General features: G+C 40.0%; 1 protein-coding gene across 1 annotated transcript in view; it reads left to right on the top strand.

Moving 5' to 3' along the window:
- The first annotated feature begins 705 nt into the window (after positions 1 to 705).
- CIP2A (cellular inhibitor of PP2A) overlaps positions 706 to 15,887 on the top strand; it is a 28,120-nt gene continuing 12,938 nt past the window's right edge. Inside the window, exons 1-13 of the mRNA XM_054812979.1 lie at positions 706 to 1,021; positions 2,512 to 2,659; positions 3,989 to 4,101; positions 5,644 to 5,738; positions 6,385 to 6,481; positions 7,500 to 7,622; positions 7,774 to 7,919; positions 8,618 to 8,693; positions 9,794 to 10,021; positions 10,498 to 10,657; positions 11,479 to 11,620; positions 12,403 to 12,502; positions 13,387 to 13,505. Coding sequence (XP_054668954.1) covers positions 920 to 1,021; positions 2,512 to 2,659; positions 3,989 to 4,101; positions 5,644 to 5,738; positions 6,385 to 6,481; positions 7,500 to 7,622; positions 7,774 to 7,919; positions 8,618 to 8,693; positions 9,794 to 10,021; positions 10,498 to 10,657; positions 11,479 to 11,620; positions 12,403 to 12,502; positions 13,387 to 13,505 — 1,649 coding nt within the window. The 5' untranslated portion in view covers positions 706 to 919. The remainder of the gene's footprint in view (positions 1,022 to 2,511; positions 2,660 to 3,988; positions 4,102 to 5,643; positions 5,739 to 6,384; positions 6,482 to 7,499; positions 7,623 to 7,773; positions 7,920 to 8,617; positions 8,694 to 9,793; positions 10,022 to 10,497; positions 10,658 to 11,478; positions 11,621 to 12,402; positions 12,503 to 13,386; positions 13,506 to 15,887) is intronic.

Here is a 15,887-nt window from a genome sequence, read left to right as displayed (position 1 = left end):
TCGCGCAGGGCGTGGGTGGGAGCGGTGGGGCGCAGGGCGGTGTGAGGGCTGTAGGGGGCGCTGTGCGCTCTGCCGTCGGGGTGGGGATGGCCTAGAGGAGAGGCCAGGTCGCGGGACGCTGGTCCGAAGGGCGGCGAGTTCGGTTCCCCACCCCCCGTTTTTGCCCCGCGCACCTTGTTTTGTCTCTTCTCCTCCGGCATCGCCTCGGCCCCACCTGGGCTAGCAGAGCACGGGCAGCTTTGGCTCCCCTCCTTGACGGGTCCTGATGGGGAGCCGGGAGGCTCGCTGCCCTCTTGCTCTTTCGGGCCCCTGCAACGGAAGAGGGCAGAGAGCCACAGGCAGGAGGGGCGCCTGGCTGCTGGCCGGGCTCAACCCTGGGCTGCAGCAAAGGGCTCGGCAAGTCTGGCGTGGGCGAGAAAGGCAGCGCAAGGCCAAGCCGGGCTGCCCGCGGGCGCAGCTGAAAGGAAACCTGCAGCAGCCCCAACCCTGCCTTCCAGGGACGGGGCGGGGGGGGGGGGCTGGCAGGCTCAGCACGCCCCAACCAAGCACACACGCCTCCTCTGAGGAAAAAAATCTCCTTCCCTAACTTTCTGCATCGCCTCGGCCGTACGTGAACCCTGAAACCGGAGGCACGAAGCCAAGCGGCTGCAAGTCCTGGATTTCTCCCAGTTCTCCCTCAGAGAGTAAAGCACCAGCTCCCCCTGCTCTCCCAGCGCCGATCTCACCGCTGCCGATGGCCGAGGCTCCTCCTCACTTCCGTTCTCATCAAACCAAGATGACGAAAGCAGCGTCTCCCGTCATACCCCGACGTAGCTGCGGCCGCTCCCCTTCAGTGGACGCTATTATCAAAATGGCGGCCGCGGCGGGAAATATGAGTGGGGTTTGTCGCTGGCATGTCTGAGAGGGTAGCTGAGGCGCTATGGATGTCTTAGGCTGTATGAAGTCCCTGCTCCTGGCAGCCACGCAGTACCGGGCCGCCAAGACACCGCCCAATGCGGCGCTCCTGCAGCGCAGCCTGGAGGTGAGAGCGGACCCCGGCCTAGGCCCCCGGGCCGCGGTGGGAGGGGGGTGGTGCGGCCGGGAATGAGGGGGTGGCCGTGGTGTCTCCTCGCGCTTGGGGGCACGGATGACTCTTCTCGGGGCCCGGCCTCGGCTGGCTCCTCTCCGCCGTCATCGCCCTGGGCGGCCGCAGCGGGGGCTTCTCCGTGGCTCGGCAGCCGGAGATGGGGAAACCTGCTCGATGATCGGTTGCTGGGGGAGCCGGCGGCTGAGTGAGCCCATCAGGCTGAAGAAACGTTTCAATTTTTAGCAATATTCTCTGACTATTGCTATGTCCTTTATTACAATATTTATGGTAGTTTTGTGTATCTGTAGATATGTGAAGTATGTTTATATGCACATAGGCGAAGCATACAATGTGCCTTATGAACTACTTTCTGGTTTACATATCTCCTAAATTTTGACCCACAAGGGTTATTTATTTTCACAACTTCAAAACAGAGTTTGAATGATCAGCTGGTCTTGTATCTGGAGTTTGCTGCCTTCATGGAAGATGTAATCAAAGGTGGTTGCTGCTAAGGGGTAGTAGGCCTGTTCGTTTCCCTGGCCTCCCAGGAGAGCCTTCTGCACAACCCATGTGCTGGGCATACTGGTGTGCTGAGAGATTAACACGCTGACTGAGTTACTTAATCTGCAAGGTATCTTTTCAAATGCAGATATATTTATTTTTTTAATTGCTAAAGCATTAATATTAGAGTTAGTATTCAGCTTAGCTTTCTTCTCTGTATCCATTGTAAAGGGGTATACAGGGAATATACAAAAACAACATTATGTTCTCTATTATGCAAGTGTAATTTGTGTCTGCCTGTATTGATATGCAGGTGTATCATTTTCGTTTCCTGAACTCTGGTTCCATTTTTTCATCTCAAGCACAGAGTGCTCCCAAAGCAGCACTCACTACCTGTTACTGCTTATCCTTCCTGCAGAGTGCCACCTTTGGTTTCCTGTCCACATCTTTAGAAAGCCGAAGGCTGAATATTCAATGCTTGTCTTGAGCAATCTGTTTGTTTGTTCTTTCAAAATAAATAAACCCTATTTTTTATCTATAGTGAAACGTGTAGGAAGAATAACCTGGTATTAATTCTGTTCAATGTGTGAAGAAATACAAAGTGTTGCTCTGCTACAGCTGTGAGTTTAAAAAGGATGCTGTTACTATGAATGCTGTCATCAAACAAACAAAAGAAGCCCCAATATGTTTATAAATCATCACAACATCAACTTGGTACTTTCCAAGAGTAAAGGGAACACACACAGGAATGAAAAACAGATTTTTTTTTTCAAATTATTTTTTTTTTGGCAGCAAACGTGAATACAAATGTCCTGTTAGAGTGGCACTTACATTCTCGGTTTGTCAAAGATGACCAAATCTATTTAATACAACTCTGTGTCCTTTGACTTCTGTGTTACTTTGTTGCAGTTGAGTAATCGAGGTTTTTCCTCCTTCATTTCCAGGTTATCTCTGGACTGAAGCTTACAAGATTATTTGCTTCAAACCAGATTCTACCAAGTGAATGTCTCAGTTGCCTAGTAGAACTCCTTGAGGACACTAATATAAGCCCATCTCTAACCTTGTCTGTGGTTACTTTGCTGTCACAGCTAGGTAAGGTTTGAGTCTGAACCTTTTATCTTGGGTCTAGGAGAGGGAAGACGAGACAGGTGCTGATTCTGTGGGTGATGAACTTTTTGGAAAAAGCTTAAGGTGTGAAAGATGAAGTGGTTTTTTTGTTGTAGTGGAGTGCTTGGCCTAGTCACCTGACTATAAGTACAAGGCCAGATAAGATGTTAAATCACCGTGAGAAACAGATTTGAGGTCATCACTGAGAAATGACAGTGATCATGCCTGACAGAATTTTTCTTCACTGGGCGGGATGAGGAATTATTCCTTGGGTCCTTGATTTCTGGAACCTGACTACCTTTTTTAATGAAGAAACCTGTCTAGAGGATGCAAAGATAGGGAGAAACCACACTACATCAAGAATTGTTGTCACTTCAGTTAAGTTCTCCCACTGGAGTGCTTGTTAGGTGGCCGTTTGGACTCTCCAACGGCCTGGACCTGTGTGCTTCAAGTTTCCCAATCAGGAAATTGGTTGTACTGCCTCTTACTTGTTTCTTGGGTTGGATTTATTATTTTTTTCTGCTTCACAGAAGTGAGACTTGATTATCAAGGCAGCTCTGTACTCACCATAACCTACACATGTAGGTTACATATACAGAAAAAAAATATCCCTTCACTACTTAGGTTTTCATCATGCATGAGTGGTTATTTGAGATTTGAGTCCTTTATGATGACCCTTTGTTAATTTTCTCTGATTCTTGCAGTTTTTAGCCTCTTTGAGCTTCCTTTTAGTTTTCTGAAATGGTTACTATAAAATTATATTGGTTGCTTGGGTTCTTAACTATTTCTTCCAACCTGTTGGGTCTGGAAAACTTTAAGAATTGGAGTCCTCCTTCAACTGATCTGTTGCTTTACCCATCATCCATGTTTGCTACATCTTTTCCAGGTCTGCCTAAGCGGAATTGGCATTTTGTATTTAACTATTGCTAGATAATCCTATCCAAGTATCGGTTTTAGTCCATTTGCCCACTCATAGCATGAAGCCAGAAACTGAGATCATTGATTTTTAAGCTTTAAAGCCTTTTAAGCGCAGGATTTGAGATCTCAAATAGGGCTAAAACTTTGTAGGTAAGAGGTCGGCTGTTCCTTCAGTGTCCAAGCATCTTAAGGAAAGGATTAGTGTTTCAATTAACTGTAAGTTCAGAAGTAAGGTAGAGATGCAAGTGCATAGGAGCTGTGATTTATTTGTTGTTATTTGTGAAATATACATGAAAAACTGATCAAAGACTTTGGCTTCTGCTTAGATTGGTAGCTAATCCAACAGTTGCTTTTGCTCTTACATAGTCGTCTTTGTTAAAATCTCTTAAATTCTAGCTTTAGACAATGAGACTAGAGAAGCTCTTCAGGATACCTACAGTCTAACCAGTGTGCTGGCAGGAGTGGTTCATCGAAGTTCTACGAACCTTAGCGACCCAGTCTTACTACAGGTAACCGGAACTAAGGCATAATAATATTTGGTTGCTGTTACATAGTATACATTACACTGTATGCATGTAATAACCCTTTAAAAGCTCTATCTGAAATAATGTTTTGAGGAAAAGTTGATCTGTGTATTTCATTTGCTGTATGAGACTAGTATGACAGGGTTTTAACATTGCATAGAGTTCTTTGTATTCTCTCTTTAATCTTTCCTGTGCTTCTCACCTGCTCTAATTAATACAAACAACAGACAAAAAAGCTGTTTTTAAAATTATTTCAAGAAATCACCTCTTGAGAGCTTGGAAGGTTATTTTCCAGGTAAGGTATTTATTTATTTCTCCTGATGTTCACAATAAAAGCCTGCAGATTTTTATCTAATTAATACTTTGACAAGTAATTGTGAAAGAGTGAAAGGAAAGCTGTGGCTGCCGGTTCTCCTGGAAGGTTTTCAGGGCGTGTATGCCTCCTTCCCTTTGGTCAGGGCTATCTGCCAGTGAATGTGAGGGGGCGGTGCTAATGGAAGCTTATTTTTTAGGAGCCAAGTACAGACATTATTGATTTTTAATTTATTTTCTTTATTTTTTCTTGTTTTTTGGTGAGCACGTGATATTTCATAGTCAGACTTCACCTATTTTAACGTGTCCTTTCTGTGCATTGAACAGTAAAGTTGGGCAAAATCTTTCTTTTCTTTTTCTTTTTTTTTTACCATGCACAGGTTTTCTTATACGTGACTGAGGTTTCAGCAAGTACTTGCTAGCTACCTGTGGTGACACAGAAAATGAACTTGCTAGCAGTTCTGTTGCCCTTGATCTGTGGAAAATGAGTCAAGCATCCAGTAAAGAACAGGTTTTTTTCTCATGGTTTGTGTATTTCTCAAAGCACTAGGAGTACTAGAAAACTTAGGGATCCAGGTGACTTGCCAGTCCATGAGAGAGATTTTGTAGTTACCAAATAGATCCAATTATAAGACCTTTAAGCTCTTACATCAGCTGTTTACATGGTGAGATTTTGTTTCAGCTGCTATCCTATGCTGTGATTTTTGTCATGTTTGAGTATATTAACTTTACATTAACTCAGTTACATTGTGTGCCAAAAGAATGCTGTATGAAGAACTTTACTACCATTAGATCTGTTGGCAGTCTTCACAGCAGACCTGTTTTCTTATAAAATACTTTTTGCAAGAAGTTGCAAAGTGCTTTTTGGATTTTGGTGAAACTTCTAGATCTTTCAATAGGGCAAAGCCCCTTTCTCACTGACAGAATGGAGAACTCGCTGATAAGGCAAACGGGAGAATTGGATGGGCTAAAATGGTAACTCTCCTGTCAAAATCTTATTCATCTGTTTGGGCTTTTAATAAGTATATCAGCATGGTAGGACATTACTCATGTGCTTGCAGCAGCTTGTGTAATTGTTATGTTACAGAGTCTGAAAATTGATTCAGTTGTGGTGTCTTGTTATTTGTCCTTTCAGTTTCAGCTTTTGTAACTTGTAACATTCTTCAGCCAGATGCTATAGGAAAGACAGATGTGAATAGCTTTTTATTTCCTCAGAGTATTCAGTTGCTGCAGAGGCTAACCTACAATGTTCCGGTCTTTTGCACTGGTGCCAACATCGATGAATTAATTTCATTTCTAATGCATCATGTGTAAGTGTGTACTCAATTGTCTTTTCTTATGGGAAACATCTAGCCAAGTTTCTAAGCTTTCTGAAGGCCACTAGGCATATGCACTAACCTGGTCTCCAGAGTGAACTGTAGCATTTTTGCTCTGAAGTTATCAGAGATTTTTCTTTGAAAACCATGTTGTTACAGATTGTCAAATGCAGTGATTGTGTGACTTTGGGTGATTGAATATTAATTGGCCTCTTAGCTCACCCCCAGACCCTAGGAAGCAGGGATCTAACAAAGAGAAAAGCCAGGAGAAAATCCTTACTTGTCATTAGGAGCAGACTTATGTTAGATTAATATGAATTTTGTGCAAGTGTCCTTGTAAGAGGTCTAATGACTATTAAAAGCACCTGCGATAAAGGACCTTTGATAGCACTCATCTCTGATACTGTTGGTTTTTTTTTTTACAGATGTGCTCAGTTAAAAACTGTGCTTGCTATGGGGATTGCAATCTGATTTTGTTTTGCTTGGTGGAATGGTGTCTAATTAAAAAACAAAACAAAAAAAAAGAAACCAAAACAAAATAAAAAGTCCTCTGACCCCCCAACCCACAAATTCTTGCAACTAGATTTTGGATGCTTTAATAAAAATATCTTTGTTTAAATTTCTGGACTTTTCTTTTAAGTCAATCCACCGAAGATGAGTTAACGATACCGTGTTTAGGACTCCTGGCAAACCTCTGTCGTCACAACTTATCTGTTCAAACTCAGATAAAATCTTTGGTAAGAGTTTTGGTTTTTGTGGCATGATTCTCTGGCTTGAGGGCAAAAGAGGGTTACTTCACTTTGGGGCATTACCTTAGTATCTCTTATGTGCTTTTTTTGCGGCAATGATAACCCTGACCTGTATGTTCTGCAGAGTTGGTGGTTGTTTCTCCCTTATTGGAGAAAATAACCAGTAGAACAGGAAGTTGGGTATTCTCTTTCCTTCTCTATATTGCTGTATTGTTGCACTAATTTGCATTATGTATTCAGTTTCTGCAACTGTTCTCTGCAAATGAAAGATGAATTTAAAATTTGAGTATTCTTCCTTAGAAAAACTAAATGTCATTAACATATAAAGCATGTAGTTGGTTTTTTAGTAAGCTGCATCAACTTTGGCCAAGGAAGAGATTTGTCTTTTAAAAGATAAATCAGTAAAATACCATTGATCTTGATGTCAGGTCAAGGCCCTTGAATCCTCAAATACGCATCCATATCTGAGCCACTCTGTTCCTGTCTCTTCATAAATCAGTGCAAACTTGACTTATTTTTCAATTCAGAAATACAAATTCATCTACATGGCAGTGAAATGTTGTACTGTTTACTTTGGAAGAAAGGCGGCGGGGGGAAAGGAGCAGCTATTGTCAGATCTGATCACTGAGCAGAGGAGGGATGGGGGTCAATTTTCAATGGTTATTTTCTATTAGAGACTTTAGCAAAATGACTTTCTCATCTCTCTCTTCTTAAAATAATGATGGTGTTTCTTCCTTGGGGTTTTTTGTTTGGTTTTTTGGTGATGTTTTTGTTTCATTTTTCCTCATACAAGTTCAATAGAGAATTTAGTCATTGTAATCAACACCAGTATTGTGCAGCAGAACATGAAAATAGATTTCCTAGAGAACAGTTGTTGTTCTAATATACTTTTTTGTATTATTATTCATTATTTGTATGGCTTATAAATATGTACAATCTGTAAGTTTGGTGTTTTTATAGAACAGAATAAAATTTATAATACCTATGTTTCTCCTTTTTGCTTTAGAATAATGTGAAGAGTTTCTATCGTACCTTAATAAGTTTCCTGGCCCATAGTAGTTTGACTATGGTTGTGTTTGCACTTTCAGTATTATCAAGCCTTACTTTGAATGAGGAAGTAGGAGAAAAAGTAAGTGATACTTTGAAGTCTGTTATATTCTTAAGTTGTAGTTAAAACTAATAGTCACACCGTCAAAATAAAATTCTAATTCCAGCTAGTTTTAATAAGCAAGAGACCCAGCAAAGTATGTGCCCATATGTAACTTTCTTCTGTCTTTCAGTTGTTTCATGCTCGAAATATCCATCAGACTTTTCAGTTAATATTCAATATTGTTGTAAATGGAGATGGTACTCTAACAAGAAAATACTCTGTTGATTTACTCATGGATCTTCTGAAGAACCCCAAAGTTGCAGATTATCTTACCAGGTATGGCTTCACTTCATAAAAGTACAGGATATTTTTCATAAGCTGTTGTTCAGTTCCTTTGCTATATGCTATTTATATTCTGAACGAAACATTGGAAAAAAATTCCCTAGATGCTTTTTGAATGTTGCTAGTTGATTATAACTGCTGTACCTGAAACTAAAGGATTCTTGTGTTACTAGTTTCACACAGAAGTGTGAATCAAAATCTGTTTTTTCATTGTCACTTCAGGAATACTTAATAGCTGTGTTCAGTAACTCTTTGTCTGTACAGTATCAGTAGTCAGATAACTTGGAGTAGCTATTTTGCCTTTTACAGACATTATACTATTATCCTGAAGTGGAATAGCACAGTTGCAGTTGTAATCATTTACTGGAAGGCATTACAGAGTAGCTCTGTGGAGAGCTTGACTAGTGGTTCTGCAAATTCAGCTAGCAGAATTTAGTTGCTGAATTTCAATCTAAATCTAGCAGTAAAAATAGTTGGAAAATCTTGGCTTGTTTTAAGGAATTTGCTTTCATTCTTAGAATATTTTTAAAGCTTAGTCTCTTTTAAATAGAAATTACATTATCAAAACTATTACTGTGCTTGAAGTGTTTGTGTGCAAACACAATGTTTGTGCTTGCATTCATCACTTGGCATAAATGTCTGAGTGGTGAAATTAATTTTATTTTTTTTCTTTTTTTCTCTGTGTGCTGTAGATATGAGCACTTTACCTCATGCCTTGGTCAAGTATTAGATCTTCTTCATGGAAGGGATCCTGATTCATCATCTAAGGTATTTATACTTTTTCAGTTTAAGGCTATGAGGGTACAACTCCTAATCAAGTTTCACTTCTGTAGTCATAAGCAGGTTCCTTGTGTACAAAGTTTATAATGAAATACATTGACTTCAGGACTCTTAAGTGACCTATGGTATTCACCAAGTTTGTATTTTCTAGTTGTTTAAAAGACTGTCAGGTTGAATTTGTAATGGTTGGGGTTTTTTGCCAGATTATGTGTGTCTGCTTTCAGGCAAAAGATATAAAGGCAAAAAGCCAACGTAAACACCTTTTGTGCTTTGGCTAATAAGAAATTTTGGGATCTGCCAGAAATGGAGGGTGTACCCTGCTTCACTGGCTAAAACTTGAATTACTCAGACTTTGAACTGATGATTAGGGAGCTATGATGCTGATTTCAAAGATTTAGGAATAAATTTTTTTTCATATTAGTTGAACAAATTGATGCCGTATTTGGTTAAGCAGTTAACTGTTGCATTCTATTTTGTCTTGATACCACCTTATGTAAATGGAACCTTGGTTATCTGTTGCTAAAGGCTGAAACATGAAATGTTGTGAAAATTTTAGGGCTAAATACATCTGTGAAACAAATCTTAAGCTTTTTTTAAATGAATGTTTCACATCATTGTGAATAATAAATGCTAATGTTTCTGAGCATGTTAGGTTTTGTTGTTTATTGGTTTTATTTAGAAAGACATATTGACAAGGAGCTGTCCAGGGTGCTTTCCTCTTCATCCCTGAGTATGCACACGTGCATCCATTTGTCTCAGAATATTTTTCCTTCCATAGCTTTCTTCATTCTGAGTGTATATGCATTTCTGCTGCTTATTAGATCACTATCCAGCAGTCATGCTTTTTAAAAAGGAAGGGAAAACAGTACACTGAATACCAACTGTCACAAGCCTTCACCAGTCAAATGAACTGTGTTTCTGCTGCTGACTTGGCTTTAAGGAAAGAAAACTATTATTCACAAAACTTTAAAGTGCTAAAAGGAGTTGCACAGAACTTACACATCTCTTTAGACTTGTGCTATGGGAGTTGCAATTTCTGTGTAAGTACTTGATTTTAAAGCATTTGAACTCTCATTCACTTCACACAGATCTTAGAGCTGCTGCTTGCCTTCTGTTCTGTGATAGAACTGCGTCATACCCTGCGGCAGGCAATACTGGAACCATCTGGCTTGCCAGTCTCTGGAAATACTAGATTTGTGACTCGCTCAAAGACTTTTGAACCATCTGTTGCATTGGTGCACTTGTCAAACCAACCTTTGGAAGGCTCTGAAGACTGTTCAGTTCTAGCATTGCAACTATTCAAAGAGATTTTTGAGGTACCAAGACTGATAATTGAGTTTGAAGAGCTTCCTAACAGCTATATTTTTAATTGATTTTTTTTAAATAACTATTAGCATTTTACTTGAAAAATGGCATGTAAAAATATACCTGAAATAACCTTCAACACAGACACATTTGTAAAGTACAGCATGTCTTTAAAAGAAAAGGTATTTTACCAAGCATGGAATTCTAGAACAGGAAGAATTTTAAGTGGAAGATATGGCAGTTCATGAAGTCGTGAGGTAGATACAAAGCTATCAATGAATTGCTTTCTAGGACTTGTAGAATGAGGAAGCTTCTGCTGTTTCGGCATTCTTTGTTAAACTTCCTCCTCCAGTATGGTACTGGAACAGCAGTCTGAAATAGCAAGAGGCTGGGAAAGCTAGAAGAGGCTGGTGGAGGAAGGGGTAGAGTAAGCTTGGCTTCCTTGTTCTGTAGTTTTAAATATTGACATAAAACGTGTTTATTACAGGATATTATTAACAGTGGGAATAGTGCCTCAGCCGAACACTTTGTGGATCTTTTGCTGCCTGTTCTTCTTGATCATCTTCAGATGCCGGAACAGATTGTAGATGAGCTATTAGTGAAGAAAAAGTGTGAAAGAATGGTCAAGGCTATTAATGTCCTGACAAATATCCTTTTTATGTGCCTGTTGGAAATTAATTTATTACTCCTCCACCGTGATTTGCTCTGTTAGAAGAAAAGTCCATCTTGGGACACTTTAATAGCTTTTAATAATAACTGCCCTGATTTTACTTTGGACTATCATCTTGAAAGACCTTAAGTAGCTTTCTAATTGCTGTGAAATTATTTTGTAATACAGTGGTGCAGGATAAAATGTGGTGGCTATTCAACAGTAGAAGCACTTTGCAGATCAAAAATGATGATGAGTGTTTTCTGTTGAAGGAGAGTTTGGGTGGCCATCTTGATCACTATAGTGGTTTTGCCTAGCTAGGTGCAGCTCCTAGCCAAATGTGATACAAATTTAGATCAGTGAAACAAGGAAGAATAGTGTGGAATTATTAAGTTTTATACTCCTCTTGGAGTCCTTAGTGTCCACAGTGTCACGTAGTAAGGAGGACATGACTGCAGGACATAGTCCTGTATCTAAGCTGAGTTCTGTGAATAAGTCCATTTGCTAGTTCTTGTATTATGGACTGATTGTTCACTGCCTTTTGTTCATCATCTTTCTTTATGCCACTCATTCTAGTGTGGTTTCCCTTAGCTGTCTGTTTCCAAGTAAGTGTGTGTTTTAATTGAAAAGTGAAGCTTGCTTGGCTTGTGAGTTAGGCATGATTTAAGTGGTTTGTGTAGTTGAGTGTTAAAAGCATTTTTGGAGGCTCTTGTGCTTTGATACACTAACATTTGTGTCCTTTATTACTAGAAAATGTTGCCTTTTGCTGCCAATACCTCAGCATAAGTATATTAAGTTTATTCTTAACTCTCAGTTTACTGCTCTGTAGAGATGACGCACTGAAAATGCGTGCCTCGACGGTACTGACTGCCAGCCAATGCACGTCTCTAATAGAACACCAGTTTACCTATAGTGGGATTGATGTTGGTTTGGGGACAAAAGTAGTGGACTCTAAAATGTGGTAAGCACGCAAATTTGTCTAAAATCTAATTTAGCAAGACTTGTATGAGAGTTGTGGTATTGTTCCAATGGAAAGTATATTGTAGTTGAAAGTACCATTTAAATGTGTGTAAATCAAGACTGTTTTTAAATCAAACTTAGTATTTTTGTAACAATCGGAAGTAATGTTGCTGGTCAGTTCAATAAGTAAAACCTAGTTTAAACATTCAGATATTGTTTTCGGCATAAGCTGGAGATCCACTTATGTGGAATAATGACCTTAAACCTCATGCAGTAGTTCAAGCTTATCCAAGTTGAAGCTTACCAGAACTGCCCATGGCACCTAATTTTTCATGTTAATTTTATGCAACCAGAGTTCAAAAAATACCACAATTCAGTATGGGAGGGAATTCCTGCACTGAAAATGGAATATACCTTCCTTCAGCTTAGTGTCATTAACCTGAATGTCAATATGACTAAGAGTTATATGGCCAAAAACCAGTGAAATGTAATTGGACCTACAATTAAGCCCTCCTCGCTTTCAACTTGAAAGTGGGTGGTTTTTTTGGTCTTCACTGTTGCCATCCTTAGCATGCTGGAGAAACTCAGCAGCATGTCCAAGGAACTCAGTGATCTCTCTTGGTGTTGGCGTTGTTGCCTTGCTAGACATATTTAATTTCTTTATGAAGGTTGTTTGGGTTTTTTCTAAATTGATTGAATTTATTTATCGGTGCTGATTTGACAACTCTTGCTCTGCCTTTTGTTTTTCCACCCACTTTGCTTTTCTATTTATATGTTTAAAAGCAAACTTGCTGCTGATATTATTTTGAAAATGCTTGATCTTATGAGCAGACTGAAGCAGGATGTACCTGGTATGGAGGTGAGCTTCTACAAAATTTTGCAGGTATGATATTTTAAAATATCTTCTGTAAAGTATCTCTGAAGCAAAGTGTCACTGCACTACAGTGGGTTTAGTTCTGAATGTATGGCATGTTTATCTCTGAAGTAGTAAAACCTGTAGGAAAATACAGTCCCCTGGGCACAATTCTTAAAGTTTGTTTTATTGATAATTCTTCTAAAATAAGAGTAATTTGCTTTTACTCCAATCATTTATTTCAGTAATGCATGTAAAATCATATTTCAGCTACCTGGTAAGAATTATTCTTTTAAGACTGTGTTAGGCTGCAGTTTAAAGGTAGCAAACTAGAAAAAAGTATCACAACTGTATAATTATTAGTGGAGTTCGTTACTGTTAAATATAGACATCTAATTTGTGACTTTATATACTCAAAACAGTTTCTGGTAACTATTGTTCAGATTGTACCTTAACAATTTACTTTGTAGATGGAAAAGTAATGCAGACAGTCAAACACTTCATGCTGTTTTGGACGGTTTTCTTTCAAACATGGGAATTGTGTAATTTAATGGGTAGCAATGAGAGTTTCACAGTCCTCAGGAAGTCCTTATTGAACTTAAGCTTGTGACCCTTTATGATGGAAATCAAGCACTTGAAAATTTGAAGGATTTAAGTAGTCTCTTGACCTGTTGCATTGGCTTTAATGGCAAAATACATTTCTAAATACTCTGAAGTGTAAACTATTTTTAAAATCATTTGTTTTCCATTGACTTCAGACTCAGAAGGGCAAACTTTTAAGAAGGCAGCTTAAGTTTTGATTAAAACATTTCTGTGCTCATGGGCCTTGATATTGTGATGTCTGAGTGGTTTTGGGGTTTTTATTTGTTGTTGACTATTATATCTTGTTTTGACCAAAGTGGTTTCTTCCTTAGGATCAACGCTTGATTATGCCTTTGACGTTTGCTTTAACATCAGACCATAGAGAGCAAGTCCAAGTGGGACTTAGAATACTGTTTGAGGCTGCACCCTTACCAGATTTTCCTGCCATAGTGTAAGTTTATTTTTATGTAAGTCTGGTAGGGTTTGACATTTTTATGGGCTTAGTGATATTTATATTTCTTGGCATATTACCTTCAGAGACAGGAACTTCAGAAAAATTATCTTGTTTCTTCTTTATCCGCAGTTAAGAGACAGTAGCGATCTTGGAGGCGTGAGGAAGTAGTTCAGATGTTAATGGTATTCAATTAACATCACATTCTAGAGAGCATGGTAGTGACTGACTTCTGTCCCTCAAGGTTCATTTGCCTGAAGTCTGTGCTTGGAACTTTCTACTTGGAGTGCATCTAATAGTCTAGTCTGACTGTCAGATTTCTCTCTCTACTGAACTTTGTCACGCATGTCACTCTTCAGTTTCTAAAGCTTTGCAGTAACTTCCAAGAAAGAACGGAATAGGATAAGACATGGGCAGATGGCAGTTCAGGTAGTATTTAAGGTGGTCTAAATAGAGTTTCTCAATATCTTTCTCCTATTTGATGGAGTCCTTATTTCTGTAGATGTCACAAAATAGGAAAAAACGATCTTAAATTGTATCATGGTCTTTGCAACTTAGAAAACCAATCTGAAACTTCTTCCCTTTTTGTTAGCAGAGGGGAAATTGTTTGAAAGGACTTCCAGATTGGATGCCTTTTTGACATTTGAGCTTCTTTTCTTGAGTGAAAGATTTGTAACGTAACTAGTTTATCTTGGAACAGTGACTGAATTATTACTTATATGGGGGGAAAACTAAAGGAGGAAAGGAAGATGACCTAACCAAATCGTGGTAATTTGCCTCATTTGTGGGTTGGTTTGGTTGTTTTTGAGAAAGCTTGTGAGGTTAGTGGCATGTACCGGAACTTCAAAAAACAAAAAAATTCCCCACGCCTAAGGAATCCTACTCTTCTCTATCATAACCCAAAAATAGACCAGTGATAAGAACACAATAATAAGAGTCCGAAACTGTGTTCATACTGAAAACATCAGTGCTGTTTTTATGATTACCAAGTAGTACTATGTATCAATATATCTAGTTAGCTGTAGACTTCAGGAGGGAAATATGGGAGGGGGTGAGGGGGTGGGGTGTGATATGTAATTAGAGGAATGTCTGTAAAACCATCAGAACGAGTACAAAATAAATTCTGAAAGCTGAAGCGCCAACCCAAGTAGAGTTTCGGAAGAGGTATGCAGCTCCGGAGGTCTCAGGTTGCAGGGAGTGCTTGGGACAACTTACTAAAGCTGGACCAGCAGGAGGTGGTCTGCTAGGCTGCAGGAGGTGTGCCGTTGCTGAGGATCTGCGGCCAAATAAAGGAGCTGTGGGAGGTCAGCAACCTGTGAGTATTGGAGATGATGAGGAAGAGATTGACCAGATCTTCAAGACCTTGCAATTTCAAGTGCCTGAGACCCCAGATGTATCAAAGGAGGGGCAGACAGAGTCTATGCCTATCGGGTTGGGAAACAGAGACTCCCATGATGGCGATGCCTGGAAGCCATGGGGCAACAGGTAATGTTCCCCTCAATTCTGCCAGGGAAAGGGGAAGGACTTGAGGAGCTGTGGATAGGTTCTATAGGTCAACAATTAGTTGTATAACCAGTGTCAGAAACAGTTTTGGTTTGGTTTCCATGACAATGAGGATCAAGGACTGGCCAACCTGATGAGACCTAAAAGCTACAAGGGAGGGGAAAAGATGACCAACAATCAAGTGAGGAAGTGGTAGACTGGGTTGGAAAACAAAGGGGTTTGTGTTTATGTGAACAGGAGGAACCTTACATTCAACACCATAAGACTAAAGCTGGGTCACCCCAATATGCACATAAATAAGAGATTGCTTTCAGGACAGTATTGTGAGGGAAAAGCCCTCATACTCTTCCTGGGAAATCAGCAAAGTGGGGTAACTCTCTGAAATGCCTGCAAAATAATACACACAGCATTGGGAAAAAACAGGAGAAACTGGAAGTCTGCATGCAGTTACAAGGCTATGGAATCGCAGAGCTGTGGTGGGATGGCTCACATCACTGGAGTGCTGCAGTGGATGGATGCAGGCCCTTTAGGAAGGTTGAGCCAGAAAGTGAGGAAGGAGAGTCACCATTTTTATGAGAGCACGGAGGGAATGCATGAAACTCTGCCTTGGGACAGATAAACCAGCTGAGAATTTGAGTTAGGATTAGGAGGCAGACCAAAATGGGCCGTGTTTTAGTAGGTGTCTGCTACAGACCGCCAGATCAGAAAGAAGTAGTAGATGAAGCCTTTAGACAGCTGGAAGCCTCACATTCATAGGCTGTGGTCCTTGTAGAAGATTTTAACCACCTTGGTATCTGCTGAAGAGGTAACAAAGTAGGGGGCACAAACAATACAGGAGGCTTCTGGAGCACATTGATGACCATTTCCTAACACAGAGAA

The sequence above is a fragment of the Grus americana genome, chromosome 1, assembly GCF_028858705.1.
Source record: "Grus americana isolate bGruAme1 chromosome 1, bGruAme1.mat, whole genome shotgun sequence".
In the NCBI taxonomy this organism is placed as follows: Eukaryota; Metazoa; Chordata; class Aves; order Gruiformes; family Gruidae; genus Grus; species Grus americana.
Note: the sequence above shows the minus strand (reverse complement) of the source record. Positions and strands in the feature narration are given on the sequence as shown.